The sequence below is a fragment of the Antrostomus carolinensis genome, unplaced genomic scaffold (assembly GCF_000700745.2).
Source record: "Antrostomus carolinensis isolate BGI_N321 unplaced genomic scaffold, ASM70074v2 scaffold35510, whole genome shotgun sequence".
In the NCBI taxonomy this organism is placed as follows: domain Eukaryota; kingdom Metazoa; phylum Chordata; class Aves; order Caprimulgiformes; family Caprimulgidae; genus Antrostomus; species Antrostomus carolinensis.
In genome coordinates, this window is record NW_010287233.1 from 28,688 (window position 1) to 44,829 (window position 16,142).

The 16,142-nt window shown below is 38.7% G+C and overlaps 1 protein-coding gene across 1 annotated transcript in view; it reads left to right on the forward strand.

Annotated features, from left to right (window-relative positions):
- The window catches only part of PHF21A (PHD finger protein 21A), a gene marked incomplete at its 5' end in the record, with an annotated part of 26,218 nt that overhangs the window by 6,727 nt on the left and 3,349 nt on the right, over positions 1 to 16,142 (forward strand). Inside the window, 9 exon segments of the mRNA XM_029083542.1 lie at positions 1,982 to 2,278; positions 4,029 to 4,127; positions 5,262 to 5,313; positions 6,142 to 6,221; positions 6,681 to 6,741; positions 9,071 to 9,093; positions 13,911 to 14,066; positions 15,489 to 15,564; positions 15,887 to 15,990. Coding sequence (XP_028939375.1) covers positions 1,982 to 2,278; positions 4,029 to 4,127; positions 5,262 to 5,313; positions 6,142 to 6,221; positions 6,681 to 6,741; positions 9,071 to 9,093; positions 13,911 to 14,066; positions 15,489 to 15,564; positions 15,887 to 15,990 — 948 coding nt within the window.

A 16,142-nucleotide genomic window follows, 5' to 3' on the forward strand; every position in this document is an offset into this window, starting at 1 on the left:
GAAAAGGCAAAGTCTTGCACCTGGAATGGGCTAATTCCTGGCATAAGTACAGGCTGGGGACTGGCTAGCTGGGGAGCAGCACTGCTTAGAAGGTCTTTGTTGACAGTAGCTAAACTAGTGATGTGCCCTGGCAGCAAAGCAGCCTAGCAGCATATTGGGCTGTACCAACAGGACCACAACAGATTAAGGGAAGAGATTATCCACCTTTCCTCAGCAATCTTAAAACTGGATCTGATAAACAGCATGCAGTTTTAGACCACCTGGTAGCAGAAAGAAGTTGATAAATTTGAATGAATCCAGGGGAGGAAGGCCAGTAAGATAGCTGGGAGGGCAGGAATTTATGACCTGCAAGGGAAGGCTGAGGATCTGGGCTTGTTCAGTTTGGAGAAGAGGTTTTGGGGGCACCCTAACATCAGTCTTATTTCCAGTATTAACAGGGAAATCAACAAAAAGATGGAGACATGGGTGCTTGGCAGGAGAATTACAGACCGCGATCATAAATTGGAACAGGGAAGGTTTAGACTGTGTATAAGGAAACAGTTCTCTCTTTGAGGACAATTAGCAGTGGAAAAGGCTTCCCAGAGATGTTGTGGAAGCTCCATCCTTGGAATTTTACAAGACCTATCTGGACAAAGCCCTAAGCAACCTGATCTGCATTTAGTGTTAGCCCTGCTCTGGGCAGGAGGTCGAATTAGAGACCTCCTGAGCTGCCTCCCAACCTGCACGAGTCTGGGATTATAAAATTTGCCTATGATGATCATATATGATCCCATTTGTATCAAATTAAATGAACCTACAGAACAAGTGTCAGCAAAATCAAAGCATCACTCAAGGCCTTAAATTGCTCTAATTGTTGTTTGCTGCTCATGAGCAAAAAAGGAAAATGAGATGTCCCTATATGGTTCCCAAGTATTTCAGTGTTGCAAGAGTCACCTCTGTTTGCAGCTGAGCAGTAAAACTTGTGTTTTACTTTTTTTTCATGGTTTGGAAAAGACACAGATTGCTTCTTCATTTAAAAAAAAACATTTTGGAGGAAGTGTTTCGTTTGTAAGAAATACGTGGCACTGTGAATAAAAGTCTAAATCTTTTACAAAAGATAAAAGGAAAGTATAGGTTGGTATCTGATTAAGATTTGGGGATGGTGATCTCTTGGAATGTGACCTAGTTTTCCATGATAAAATGCATTATGGAGTATTAAAGGTGGATAGGACAATAGAAATTAAATAAGGAAAAGACTTTCTTTTCAGAGTAATGTATTCTACTTCTCTATAATGGTGTGATAAGTACAGAGTTAACAATGGGCAAGAAATAAGCAAGTATTGGTGGTGGAGGACTGGAAGATTCTTGTGACTCTTTTCTTCCTTGTGAAAGAAGAAAAAGAGTAGTGACTGCATTTACCTGTAGCCTTTAGCACTTTCAATGAGGGATTAATCTATAATCTTGACAGTTTTTTTGCTTAGCAAGATTGGTTGTGCAGGAGTCTAAATAATATATAGAGTTGAGAAAGGTATCAGGGATTTACTGAAAATTTTAATTATTTCTTTCAGGGCATAATCAACTGTTCATGATTTCTTGGAGGCTCAGTATAAAGTCCTGAGATACACTTTTAACATGAGAGCCTCAGCTGCGCCTGTAAATACTACTATAAATTTTTTGGCTTGCAAAACCAGTATGTTGCTTTAGATACAGATAAGCATTTGGCAATAAACATGCAATATAAGCGTCTGTGCATCCAAATAGCATTTCAGGGACAGTGACTGCATATGCAAATGTTATGGATGGGTTTTATGCAAGCAGCTTTGAAGATGTGGCTTTCCCTTCTCATAGCGTACTTAGAACACTATGCTAAAAATGGCATTCTATAAAAAATCAAGCAACCTGCAGATTGTCCAGGCTGAATTCAAAGACTTAGTAAAGAAGTTCATCTGAAATACTGATATACAAATCTCTTTTTTTTTTCTTTTCTTTTCTTTTTTTGTAGGTTCGACCTTAACCAGTTGCCCAAAATAACATTCCTATTGCCCCAGCACCTCCTCCAATGCTTGCAGCTCCTCAACTTATTCAGAGACCCGTGATGTTGACAACAAAGTTCACCCCCACCTCTTTACCCAACTCTCAGAACTCCATACATCCAGTTCGTGTAGTTAACGGGCAGACAGCAACCATAGCCAAAACCTTCCCTATGGCACAGCTCACCAGCATCGTGATAGCAGCACCGGGAACCAGGCTCGCTGGACCTCAGACTGTACAGATCAGCAAACCAAACATTGAAAAACAGGTACAGCTAATGCAACCTACTGGCTTTATTGCTTTACTGTGCCCCTGTGGAGGGGATGACAACCATGGAGGAATTTTCAGTGGACGCTGGAGATACTCGTGTTCCAACAACAGCGCAAATTATGGAATGACTTGCAACTCTTGGGGGAGAAGTTACCATTTTCTTTAATACAGCCCATTGGAATCTTTTTCTCATGCTTCAGTGTTTTTATGCTCCCCCTACTGTCCTAACTTCAGTAGTTTATAAGCGAGCTACATCACAGGGCTGGGCTTTAAGAAACACTGGAAAAATATTTTCTGTGTTTCTGTTTTTCAAAGAGCGGCTATGTGAAAAGCAAAAATTACCCAAAATTGTTAGGGGTATTTAGTACAATAAATTAGGGATATTTAATACAATAAATTAGGGGTATTTAATGTTAGAGGTATTTAATACAATAAATATGACCATTCCTTCTTGATCTTGCAGTCTTGTGATTGGAGGCAAAATAAGTCTCACTGGCTTCTGAAGACTGGTAATTCCCCATGACTAAATTGGATTAACTGAGTGGAAAGGAGACCCTCAGAAGCAGAGAATTCTAGATGTTTAGTTTTAAAGTCTCTCTCCAGAAAAGACTTTCGTAAAATAAAATATTACTTTAGTCAGTGTGGATTGCAACTGAGAGTCCTTGCCATTCAGTTCAAGCAAAGCAATCTTCTGTTTCACTTTTAACTCTTTTGTATCTTAGTATAATATTATATACTGTATAATACACTATCTATAACATATACTATTTCTGTTATTTATATAAATAATAGTAGTATATATTTAATTTATAAATCTTTCATAGAATAATACGCCTTGAAGGTACCTCCTGCTTTTAAAGTCACCTATGGAGACTGTGGAAATCATGTGCATGAAAGATATGCTCATGCTCAGTTCTGCTTATGGATTCTTGCGTATCTCAAGGCTGTTCCACAGTTGTCCAGCAACTCATATGGTTTGAAGTTGTACTTCTGCAATACTATACTTTTGATGCCTGTTCCTTTTGCTGTCAGCAATATTCGTTTGCTCTTTGAATAATGACTGGCAATTCAACTGTTGAAAAACATACAGAAGAATGGTGGTGGTTTAATAATACATGAATTTTTCTGTATATTTTCTCCATATCATAAAGGGGGAAAGTTCACCTCCCTGGAGCTTACCTCAGGAGTTTGTAGCCTCAAAAGCTATGCCATGGGCTGAGGATTGTCAGGCAGGGTTCGTGATACCATTGCAGGAGATTATGACTTCAGAAAAGAAAAAAGCTTCAGAAACATCTGAGATCTTGAGAGTCAGAGAGACAGATTTTGAGCCATTCATAATTCTGTGAAATAGGAAGTCTGAGGAGTGAGAAGTACAAAATGCATGTGCCATGCAGAATGGTTTCGACCTGGAAGTCTTCCATGGGATGCTTTTTCTTAAAGTGTCTGTTAGTTTTCTCATACTGTATAGTGATTTCTATAATGGAGTTAACTCTTAAAATTACTTTTATTGCTTGCATGGCTGCATAGGTTAATGGAATGGTGGTAAGGCTGTTTCATCCTTTGTTAAAGGAAAACACTTTATTTAACATTCCTCTCATGTCAGATTCTTCAATTAAGTCTTTGTTAGTACACTGCCAGCTTTCAACTGTTTTTCTCCTGTATCTGTGCAAGTATTTGTTTTGCTTTATTAGTCAAAGTAAAAAAAGTCATTCTTATCACTGAATGAGAGAAACACTGTTCCTTTTCAGACTATTAAACCACATGTGGAAGCAGAAGAGAAGCAAACAGAAAGTCGTACAGTTACTCCACCTGCTGCACCGAAGCCAAAACGAGAAGAAAATCCACAGGTATCACAGTGGATTATATCAGTATAACACACCCAGGGCTTTAAGGAAAAAAGGAAACACTCTGTCCTTCAGAAAACATTTTTCCCCCTCTGTTCTCTCAAGACTCTTTAACTTTAACATTCCATACATTCCTGTTGATCAGCAGAAGTTGATAAGGCTGCAGAATAAGAAGTCTAAAGAAATATAATGCATTGCATTTTTCAGTCCTGGAATGCATTTGACTTCTGAGTCTTTTCCAAGTTAGAAGATTGTAATTTCCCTCTGTTGCTTCCTTCAAACAGGAGGCTTAGATTACAGTGCTGATTTCCATTCCTTTGAGATTTTAGACTTCTGGAGTTACTTTTAATGCTGGAGAAATGTCTTTATTTTGCATTATAAAATATTTCTGCTCTAGTGAGCAGGATGGGAAGAGTCGTGTATGTTCACATTCTGCCCAGGTTTTATTCCAGTTTAGGTCCAGTTGGTTTTGGGGAGAAAGAGTGGCCAGAATGACTATTTCTTAAAGCCTTTTTGCCATGCAGAGCTTTGGAACTGATTACAGCTAAATGATCTACTACATTTGTTTTTGTAGATGGATTCAGACTGACTACTGAGTGAGCGTTAACTGCTGTCAGTACAAATTCTGATTTTTACATGTCTGTGCACTTCCTGCATTAAAATTAGAATCTTTTAAGAAAGCCACAGCCCTTCTTGAACAGGAAATGTAAAGCAGAGTTGCTCCTTGTATTTCATAATGTATGGAGAATGATCTTCAACTAGCAATATTTTGCTGGCAATTGAGCTGTGTTGGTATTTACTAAGAGCCAATCACATCATTGGTTCAGTGCTGGACTGGAAGTAAAGAAACTGCTTTCTTGTTCCCAGCTCTGTCAACTCTGTGATCACGAGCAATTGGTATTTCCCTGTATCTCAGCCTAGGTTGCCACCTAGAAAATGGGACTATTGTCTGTCCTCTGTAAAGCAGCCAAATGATTCTATGGTTCTACATGAATGAAAAGTGATTTTTAGAAGCAAAGTATTACTAATAATATTTTTGTTGCTTAGTTACCTGTGAACTGACTTTAAAGGGCCTAAGTGACATAGCTCATCCTAACGGTTCGACTTGTCGTGATCTTTTTTTCTCCCCCCTCACAGAAACTTGCCTTCATGGTGTCTCTAGGACTAGTTACTCATGACCATCTGGAAGGTAGGAAAAATGTCTTAAGTTGTTTCTTGAGCTCTCTTGTTTCATGGCCATTCTGAATTGGAAGCACAGGTCCAAAATATATCTGTATTAAACACAGTATTTTCTTGCTCATAAGTACATTTGAGATGTTTGTACTCTTGATCTAACTTAGTTTAACTATTTTGCATACTTTTTTATTCCTCTTATTACACTGAAACAAAGCAGTTGCTTATGCAGCTGAGATCAGTGGTTGGGATGAAGGCATATGCTCTGATGGTAGGAAGGAAATTTGTGAAAATCCCATTGCTTTCTGAACAACCCCTGTATCTGCACAGTTACACCGTGGATAATTTTACTGTAACCCACATCTCAATTTTTCATGCATTTCATGATTTCATGGAACTGTAATGTGTGGTGAATGAGTTAAATGATTGTAATTGGGTTTATAATTTAAACTCCTTAATCCTATACAGTGAAATACAGCCTAAGATTTCAATGGTTTGCATATTTCTGTACTGCTTTTATTTTTTAAGTATCAACAAGGTTACCAGAGACTTTTCATTTTACATCCCAATTACACTGACCATTTAAAATGCCTTAGTCATGGAGTACTTGGTGAGAAGATGGCTGTCATTTCATTAGTTAGTTGAGCACTGTATTTGTATTCCTTGTCAGCTCTTAGTTTTCAAACCTTCAGAAATTAGAAGTATAACAGAGTTGCCTATATTCAGCATGATTGGTGTTCTGTAAAAATCTTCACAGCTCTCCTTACATGCAAACTGAATTCTGAGGACTGTGTATAATTTCTGAGACCCATTGTTTTCTAACCTGAATGCTTTGTTTTACAAGAAATCCAAAGTAAGCGACAAGAGAGGAAACGAAGAACAACAGCAAATCCAGTGTACAGTGGAGCCGTTTTTGAGCCTGAGGTATTAATTTTTTTGCTGGGGGAAGCTGGTATTTTCATTCTGAGGTTGTATGTCTTTCTGCCATGTTGCTACCTCCTAAGCTATCTCAGTTCTAACTAGACAGGCAAGCTATCATTTATAATTCAAAAGGCCATTGCAATGATATGACCCTCAGATTTTTAAATAGTAAATACATTGGGATGTTCTTCTAATACTTATGTCTTTTTCTGCCTGCTCGTACGTAAAGCTGATGTTAAATGGCAGTGTGTGTTAGTCTTACTGTTAGGTCAGCTTGCATATCATCCTGAAGCAGTCCAGATGTCAGAAGTAGTGTAAAAAAGCTAATCTATTAGGAGCTGTGCTTCAGAAGACACAACAGACAGTAATCTCACTTAGTACCACTGTGCTGTTCCTCAGATGTTGCATATAGTTGTTGCCAAAAATGTTAGTCAATAAATATTGTTGTATTCTTCCCTGCAGCGCAAGAAGAGTGCAGTCACATACCTGAACAGCACAATGCATCCCGGGACACGTAAAAGAGGTGAGGTGTTCTTAGACCTGTCTCCCTGCTGTATGCCTCTTCCTCCATCTTGCATTTACAACCCCTTGTTGATTTGAAGAGCAAGACAAAGAAGGACTCTACACTACTTCCTTTGACCAGTAAATTTCCATGATAGACAAAGATCATGACTTCTAGGGATTAACATAGCAGGTTTTATTAGGCAGTTCAATTTTTCATTTCAGTTTCACTTGCCAAAACCAAAAAACACAATAGATAGAGCAAAGTGAAAGGTGAGATGTTTGAACATCATTTAGTGGTATAAAGCTGCTGTCAAGATCCTCTTGTTGATAACTAAATTGTATTGTTACTGTCAAGAAGAAGGTGGTTATGGAAAAGGTGTCTGTGCCCTGAACAGGAGAGGAAACTTAGTGTGACAAAAGCTTTGTTCCCCACTGGGAGTAGAGGTGGGCCCTTCAAAAGAATTTGTCATGAGCAAGAAAGGCTGTCGTGCTCATACCGAGCACTTTTCTGCAACCAGAGTACCACTTGTCCTAAAATGAGAGATGATCTTTCATATAGGTGTGTGGTATTATTCAGTAGATATCCTTCTGTAGAACAGGTGAAATTTTAAGACTTAGATTACAATGAAACAGACGAGTCAGAACAGCATAGGAGAGAACATGATACCATTTTTTTGTGCATGGCATCAACCACACATATATGACAATCTTTCCCTGATTTTTGTTGACTTACTTTCTGCAGTCCTTAGAGACTAATAATACCTTCTCTACTCCTGATTTTGCTGTCGAAAAAAACAAGTAATCCATCAGATTAAAAAACCCACAGTCCTACCTAGCACTGACCAGTTTCATTAGATTTGGTTTTTGACTGCAAGGTCAAATATTCATTTGACATATGCTCTCCTTGATATACCTCTTCAGTCCAGCAGGCAGTGTGGCAAAGCTGACACTTCTGCAGCTATGCTGTTTCTAAATAAAAGACATCAGTCTCTACTGGCATCCTCTAATAACATTAAACTTATTTTTTTAAAATTACATTATGTAGATTTTATAGAGAGAGTTTTGCATTTACTCTGTGAATAAGTAAATGTTCCTTCTTCTAGTAATGATTTCCTAATTCTATTTTATATCTCATTGTGAGCAATTACTGTATCAATGAAAACGATTGCATGCCTTTGTGCTTGATATTCTCTTAGCCTGTTTTTGCACACTGACTGCTATTATACTTCCTTTTTTTTTCTCACACCCTGTTGTGAGCCTGTACCTTGCATCAGCACCAAATTAGTAGAACACATTTTCAATTGACAAAAGATTTGGATGTGTACATTTGTTTTGTGATTTAGTATGGCAGTATATTAGGTGAAAAGCTTATGCAAGCATGTGCCCTTGAGAGCTTTAGTTTAATTCTAGATGGTGCTGAGCGCGTCAGAAATTTCAGCCATGGACATCACTATCAGAAATCCGTTTCCAAGGACATACTTAGTTCTGGAACATATCCAGACCTTAAATGCAAGGTTTAGCATGTTAATAGGTATAGACTGACAATCTGTAAACATAAGATCTGGGGAATTATTCCTAGATCCTAACTCCTTTATGTTTACATATCCATAAATTACTCTGGAGAAGAGAGGCAGAAATGATGGTTACATCCTCTTTTTTTGCTGTCTTGCTTTGCATACGTAATGCAAACACATTTTGAGCTTCTGCTAGTCTAAAGAGGCATATTGGAGTTGTGCATAATCAAACATACTTAACTGAGAAAGAATACTGAATTTGGGGAGGGTTACAGTGGAAGACCAGTGGTAGGTTAGAACTGGTAGTGCTGGTGTTACGGGTCAGACAACAGGACCTGTTCTTGTGGTAGCCTAATGTAAAAAATGTACTAGTAGGGTGGAAAGTGCTGATCTGTGGGTGAGTGGGCTTAACAAAAGGGGAAGGAAAGGAGGGGGGTTGGTGAGTGTTGGCCTCTGATAAAGGACTTAACCTTTGTATAAATTTATGCTGGCAATAGAAAGATAGGGAGGTGTGGGATAGCAGTAGAAAGGATTTCATAGCAGTTATTGTAGCTTCTCTCTAGCTTTGATGCCAACACGTTTTCCCTAAAAGCTGAATAGCCTCATTTCTAGGGGTGGCAAGTATCCCCCCCCTGCTTTTGTGGGAGCAATTCTTTGACCCTCTATAGAGCTTATTTCTATTTCCTTCTAAAATACATCTTTTAAATGTTCTTTCCTTGCAAAATTCTATTTAAAGATTTCTAAAAAATGTTTAAATCTTTGCTTCTGTCCTTCCACTTGTAACTTTTATATTAACTTCCTCTCTGTGCTACATCATTTCCTTTTTCACGCTAGCCAATGAGGACCACTGGCCAAAGGTATGTAAGATCATTTTTCCTTTTTTTTTTCTTTTTTTTTTTTTTTTTGTGTTCCCTGTTGTTAATATGTAGGTCGTCCACCTAAATACAACACGGTGCTGGGGTTCGGGGCTTTGACCCCCACGTCCCCTCTGTCCAGTTATCCTGACTCCCCTGAAAATGAAAAGACAGAGACCACATTTACTTTCCCCGCAGCTGTTCAGCCTGTGTCCCTGCCTAGCCCCAGCTCCACAGACGTAAGTAACTCTTGGGGAGGGGGTCACTTTTAGAAAGATACTCAGAAACAGCAACAAGGAAAATCATTGCAGATTTTGTTTCTTTAGTCTCACTCATCATTTGTCCTGATTCAGTGCAGTGAAACTGTCCAGCGTTTTTTTTAACACCCTTCCTTTTTCCTCCTGTACCTATGTTCTTATCCTGTAAGGATTTTATTTAGAACTCCTTCAGTGGATTGAAACATTGGGAGGCACCAGGCATGCTAGATGAGCTCATTTCCTTTGTACAGTGTCTGAGATCTTGTCTGACTGAATTGAATCTGTCATCCATGAAAAAGGGGGAAGGGGCGAATGAAAAGTATTACTTATAGACCATAATAACAAAAAGTTGGGGTGCTTTTGTAATGAGAGAAAGAAGGAAACCACTTGAATAGCCCAGGACAGCCAGAAGGAGCGTTCACAGCACTCACTGCTGGTGTACTGACCTCGCTAAATACATCACCCCTGCGGTCAGATCACAAAATCTGTCTTGAGTGAAACCTAGTCATTTTGTTATAATTCATGAAGAACTGAGTGTCCTTAATTTAAGTTATTTCAAATATAAGATTTGCTACCCAAAGCACAACTATCTTAAATTGCTGAGGACTATCCAGTTATTTCATTGTTTCTATTTCTTGCAAAAACAAGATGAAAAAAAAATAAAAGTCATGCATAAACTGTAGAAGAAAAACAGTGTGGGAAGAATTGGACTGAGGGGCTGTGTAGGTCCAAAATGACATAATGAAGGGAATGTACACTATGGTTTGTTTGAAAGTGTACTGTGACTATTCAGTAAGGGTGAAACAATTAATTGCACCAAAATTCTCTGGAGTTGTAGTGTACTTCCAGTAAAGTGCATTTTAATGACTAGTACTCATTGGGCACAGTTTAAAAATAAAACTATGCTTGCTTATTTCTTCATACCAGTGCTGCAAGCTCCTTCTGCCATCTGAGTCACAGCAGTCTCTTTTTTTAAAAAAAAAAAACATATTATGACATATAATTGAGGCCCAACTATTTGAAATGGGCTTTAAGGAAGAGTTGGGCCACTTTATTTTCATCTATGCAATTGCACCACTGTAAGTACATAGGCTGAGAGACCAGCTCTACTGGCCATATATATTAGGGAATAGAAGCCACCTTCTTGCCTCTGAAATGTATTTGTTCTGCAGAGGTAACGGGAATAGAAATAGTACAAGTGTGTCTGAGTCACTGAAATAAACAGATGCAATTCTGGTACCCAGGGAATATGTATGTGAAATTAAAAGGTTCTCTTTTATACAGTCACTTTTGAGAGCAGAATAGCACTTGACTGTAAAAACCATTTCCTGACAGTCGAATGAATGAATGGGACTGTGGAACAGCCCCTCAGGGAGAAGGTGGGACAGCTCCATCTCTGGGGACTTTTAAAAGTTAGCAGTACAAACAACTAGCAAACATTTTTTACATCCAGAGAAAGACTGGATAGTGTGGTGGATAGTGTGGTGGGGGGATTTTCCATCTCGGACTCGTATGCGTATGCTGCCGAGCCTTTTCCCGCTGTGTGAGAACTCTCAAATCAGTATGTTGAGTTGCTGCCCTGTTTTCTGCAGTGCCTGGTGGCAGCAGGCTGAATCAAGAATAATGAATTTCTGTAGCATTCAAATCTAGTTCTGAATGCCCTGAACTTTCTGAATTTGAATAGTATTTAGGCCTAGGTTCTGGATTGCTTTACTATTCATTAATTAATGGAAATAGAAGTACCTTCAAAGAGACAGTGGAAGATTACACAGAGAGTGATTAACATTCTCTCTTACCTGAGCATATTATAATATGGCACTGTAGCACTCTTTCTCCTTTAGAATCTTATATAAATCTCCTTTAACATGTTTCCAGACAAGTCATTTAGTTTATACATATGCAACAACACTAACATTTTTGTGGGTTTAATTTTTTGAAAGAATTTTATCCCAAAGTCCCATTCAATGCATATTCGCCATCAGTTGGGCTAATTTGGTAGACTTTTCAGAAATACTTGGTATTGAATTCCATATACATGTTAGCACATGACGTGAGTATAAAGTAAAGGGTCTCTTTATTCGAGATAGGACAGAAAATGTCTATAGTTACAGCCTCCAGCTTTTGGGGACTTAAAAATGAAAGCATAACAAGTGCATGCCTAAGTAAAAAGCTATTTCAGAAGTTTCAGTTAAAACAATTGAGCAGTTCCTCAGACAGATACAGAAGAAAACTGCAGTTTTGCCCATCTTTAAAATATTTTTGCATGAATTTGCTCAAATGGTCTAATTCCTATAGGCTTTAGAATAGAAATTTGGTATTTTGCACTTGAATGCCAAATTAAATCTTTGTCTTTAGCCAACCTATGAAAATTACAAATCATGCCAAGCACTTGGTACTGGGCACCATGGCCCAGAATGTCCACCTTGTCTTTCTCCTCAGTTGTCGTTCTCTGGATGACAGGGATACGTTTTGAAGGGAGGATGAAGCAGGAACTTGAGATGGGATTGGTTGTAAGGATGGAGGGGTAGAAGCAGGAATAGATCTTGGGAAAAGGAAGGAAGTAATGTGGTAGATGGAGCAAAACTTCTCTCTTTTTTATCTTTTTTTTTTTTTTTTTCTTTTTTCCTATTTGGCAATTGGCTGTGAACCACTTGGTTATGTGTGATTCTCCCCCGTGCAGTAGTGGCATATTCACCTGGAAGATAGCAATTCCCTTTCACAGTCAATTACTCAGCAGTAAGAACAGTGCAAAAATCTCTATATTCTAGTGATGGTTCAAGTCTGTCACTCATGAAATGTCACTCATTTAATTCTTCACTTAACACTGAGGAACTCTTTGGTGTTAAAGGATGAAATAATACCATAACTCAGCTCTCAATGGTCTCGGGGATCTTTGGGATCAGACCCAAAACATGGCACTGAAAATTCACTAAAGGTTGATCCTTTACAAAACAGACTAGATATTAGGAAGAAGTTCTTCACTGTGAGGGTGGTCAGACACTGGAACAGGTTGCCCAGAGAAGCTGTGGCTGCTCCTCCCTGGAAGTGTTCAAGGTCAGGCTGGATGAGGCTTTGAGCAACCTGGTCTAGTGGAAGGTGTCCCTGCTGATGGCAGGGGGGTTGGAACTGGATCAGCTTTAAGGTCCCTTCCAACCCAAACCATTCTATGGTACTATGACATCAGTGCTAGTGCTGGGAATTAAGAGAAGAACAGCCCTCCCTTCAAAGAAAGGCCTCATCAGCAATAGTGATGGAGAGTAGAAACCCGAGCAGATTGCTTGTGTGTCATTCTTCTAATATGTTTAATATTTTATCTGCAGTAGAGATTAGTGTAATTTTTCTTGCCTGGCAACTTAATGTGTGAGTGTGCAGCCAAGTCTGCTCTCCCTCCAAATCAATAGGCCTTACTCATGCATGTGAAAAGACTGTACAGGTCAAAATGAAACTGCCCACGTTGATATTTCATACGGGGGGAGTGTCTACATGCAGTTTGACTCAACACACACATCTTAAGATCTGGTGTGTGTGAAACTTTAACTGAAGTCAGTGAGAAGTGTGTATTTCGGTCTCCAGGTGTGGCCTTGAATTTGTCAAGTTGCCAGGACAGCCCACAGGCAGTGAGAGAAGAGGGCATGAGACGGGAGTAACAGGAGGAGAGAGACAGAAGAAAAAGTGACAAAAATCAGACCTACCTTTCTGGGGAGTTAATAGCTGTAGAAAAAAATTCTCTCTGATGGTGATGCAATAGTAACTAAGCCTAGTTTTTTTAAGAGATGCTGCCAGTAATGTTTTCAATTCTTTCTTCAAAAAAAACCCCCTTAGTTAGAAAATCTGTCTTGGTATTCCCTCATCCTGGCTCTCAGCCTACGTTAGTGATGAAACATAAACCACTCTCTATCGAGAATGAGAAAATTTTGAGTCACAGCTTTTTTTGTGCAATTTGAGGTAACCTAAGTGAAGTAAAAAAAAAATTGTCTCAGAACATAATTCGTTCTGTTCTGTTTCATTTACAAGCACAACACCTTTTCCTTCCAGTTTCATTTTTAAAGGTGACCTAAATATTTGACAGCGTTCTTTTAAGTCACTCAAATGGGGTTTCTTACACACTGTTACTGGCAAGAGACAGCCTTATCAGCATTCCTGAAGTGGAGTTGTGCTTACATCCAGAAATGAGAAGGGTTAAGAAAGTGGGTAGCTCATCATTTTAGGAAAAAAAAACCCAAAAAAAAGCAGGGTAAAGGGGAACCTTAAAGAAGAGAGGCTGTGGGGTAGCAGTTGTTAAGAGAAGCTCTGGTGATAAGCGTTTGCTGTTAATATTTTGCCTTGGGAGAACAGTGGGAGTGTTTGGGAGACAGGTGTCAGTGTTTCTGACATCCTGCTCGGTTTTCCTGTTTCACATCCTAAAAAGGGCTCGATCATTTGGAATACCCTCAGAAATAGTTCGTGCTGTAAACTTTGCATTCAACTGGGATGTAGATGCCAAAGGTCAAAGTTCACTTTTTGCCTTCTCTCTCTCTCTCTCTCTCTCTCTCTCACCCACACCCCTTCCCCTCAATTTTATAGGGCGATATCCATGAGGATTTTTGCAGTGTTTGCAGAAAAAGTGGACAGTTGCTGATGTGTGACACATGTTCACGTGTTTATCACCTGGACTGTCTGGACCCACCTCTGAAAACCATTCCCAAGGGCATGTGGATCTGTCCCAAGTGTCAAGACCAGGTATTGTTTTGCAGACAGGGAGAGTTACATACAGTGCACTGTAAAGATTTTTCCCATGTTAAAGAAAATAACCAGATAACTTGTTTTATTTAGATCAAGGTAGCCTGACACTGAGCAAATCTATTTGATCTGTAATAAGGCATGTGTGAATTTGATCAAATTACCTCCATTGGAATGCATGCAAATACAAAACTGTGAGGTCTTGCTCCCACATTTGGGGTCTTTATTTGTTACCCTTGTGTTTTTATTATTTTTGTGGACCAAAGGACACAAACTTTTGGGAAAGGTTCTCTATGACCCACAGAAACTTTGCTGTTCATCTTAAGCTCGTTATTTCTTCGAAAGTTATTAGTATATTCTTCTGGACAAATAAATAAAACATTTGCACAAGCCTATCTCAATAGGTAGTGCAAATATAAGCCCCTGTTTGCTCATATAAATCAAACATCAGAGAGGTTGTCTGCAGTGATCTCTTTAATAATATCATCCAGCATCAGGATAATGAGGTTAGGTGAACAGTTTGGTGTCGTTCTTCCTTCCAGACCCCTTTCTGAAAGTACACCAATTGAAGTGAATTGATTATATTTTCATATTTTGTTTATAATTGCATTGACATTGCAAGACAAAGAAGTAAACTATTGTATTGCTAACCCTTACATTGAACTCCAGAAGTTGCAAAGGATTGCTGTTAATCAGCAGCCTGATTCCCTCCTCTTCATATTTCTGTGATAGATTCCCATAAAATTATGGGGGGCAAATCTGAGTTATTTCACTATAAGGTGACCAAGTCCTCTATCTTCTAATACACCACTCTGATTCACTTATTAAAAATATGTGTCTTTCCTCTCAAAATAATTTATTAGGAAGGAGTATGTGGGAAACATCTGATAGACATAAATGGTGCTTTGTCATACCCTTATCAAGAGAGTTTGACAACTCTACTGAGATGATTCTGATAAGGAGATGGGATGGTTTCGTGTTCTATTCTAGCCAGGAAGTGTGCTGTTTGATTGTATGGTGTGGAGACTGCTCTGTACCATGAAAGCTTTTCCCCCAGAACAAGTAAGATCAGCAATTTGTCTGAACCATGAAATAATGTTTATGTCTCCTGGCAAGTTTGAGTTCAGATATATTATATTTTCATACCTCTTTTAAGTTGTTAGGTTTCATTAGTAGACTTTATTTGTGGCCACACAAGAAAATGCTGACATTTGTAAGAGACAAGCCTGCTTTCTGGGAGCCACAATACAGTTGTGAATAATTCCCTCTGTTAAATCTCAGAACAGGTCTGCAAAGTTCCATGTTAACAGGGCTAAGACTAATGATATCCATAAAAGAAAATCATCAATCATTCCTTTTCCCCTTTTTGCTTTCTTAGAGTTAGTTCTGTACCAGCTAAATCTCTAAACATTTTTCTTTCAGATGCTAAAGAAGGAAGAAGCAATCCCATGGCCAGGAACTTTAGCAATTGTTCATTCATATATTGCATATAAAGCAGGTAGGAAAATGGAGAACAACACTTTTGTTTCACTTTTAACAATGGAAGATGTTATTTTGAGAATGGGATTGAATGGTACTTCCTTTACAAAAGGAAATTAAAGGGGAAGAACCTTAATCAGTAGTGAAGTGAAAATAGCAGCCTAAATATTATTAAGGCTTCTGTGATGCTTGTGTATGTAGGTATTGTGTGTGATTTAGTGCACAACTTGTTGAATTGATTTTAAACTCAATTACTATCTTTACATGAAGCAGTTTAGAGCCTCTATCCACTGCTATAACAGGAACATTTTAAATATTCTGATTAATATTTTGTTTTGCAGCAAAAGAAGAGGAAAAACAGAAACTACTTAAATGGAGTTCAGATTTAAAACAGGAAAGAGAACAACTAGAGCAGAAGGTCAAACAGCTCAGCAATTCTATAACGGTGAGTATTGCCCTCCCAAATAACTCTGCACCTCTGTTCTGGTGCCAGAATGCAGAGAGAGAACTGTAGGGTGAGTCCATGGACCAGACCTGTCTTCCACTGCATTTACTGAGAATTTAGTGAGCACTTTCATTTGCTTTTTAGAACTTTGG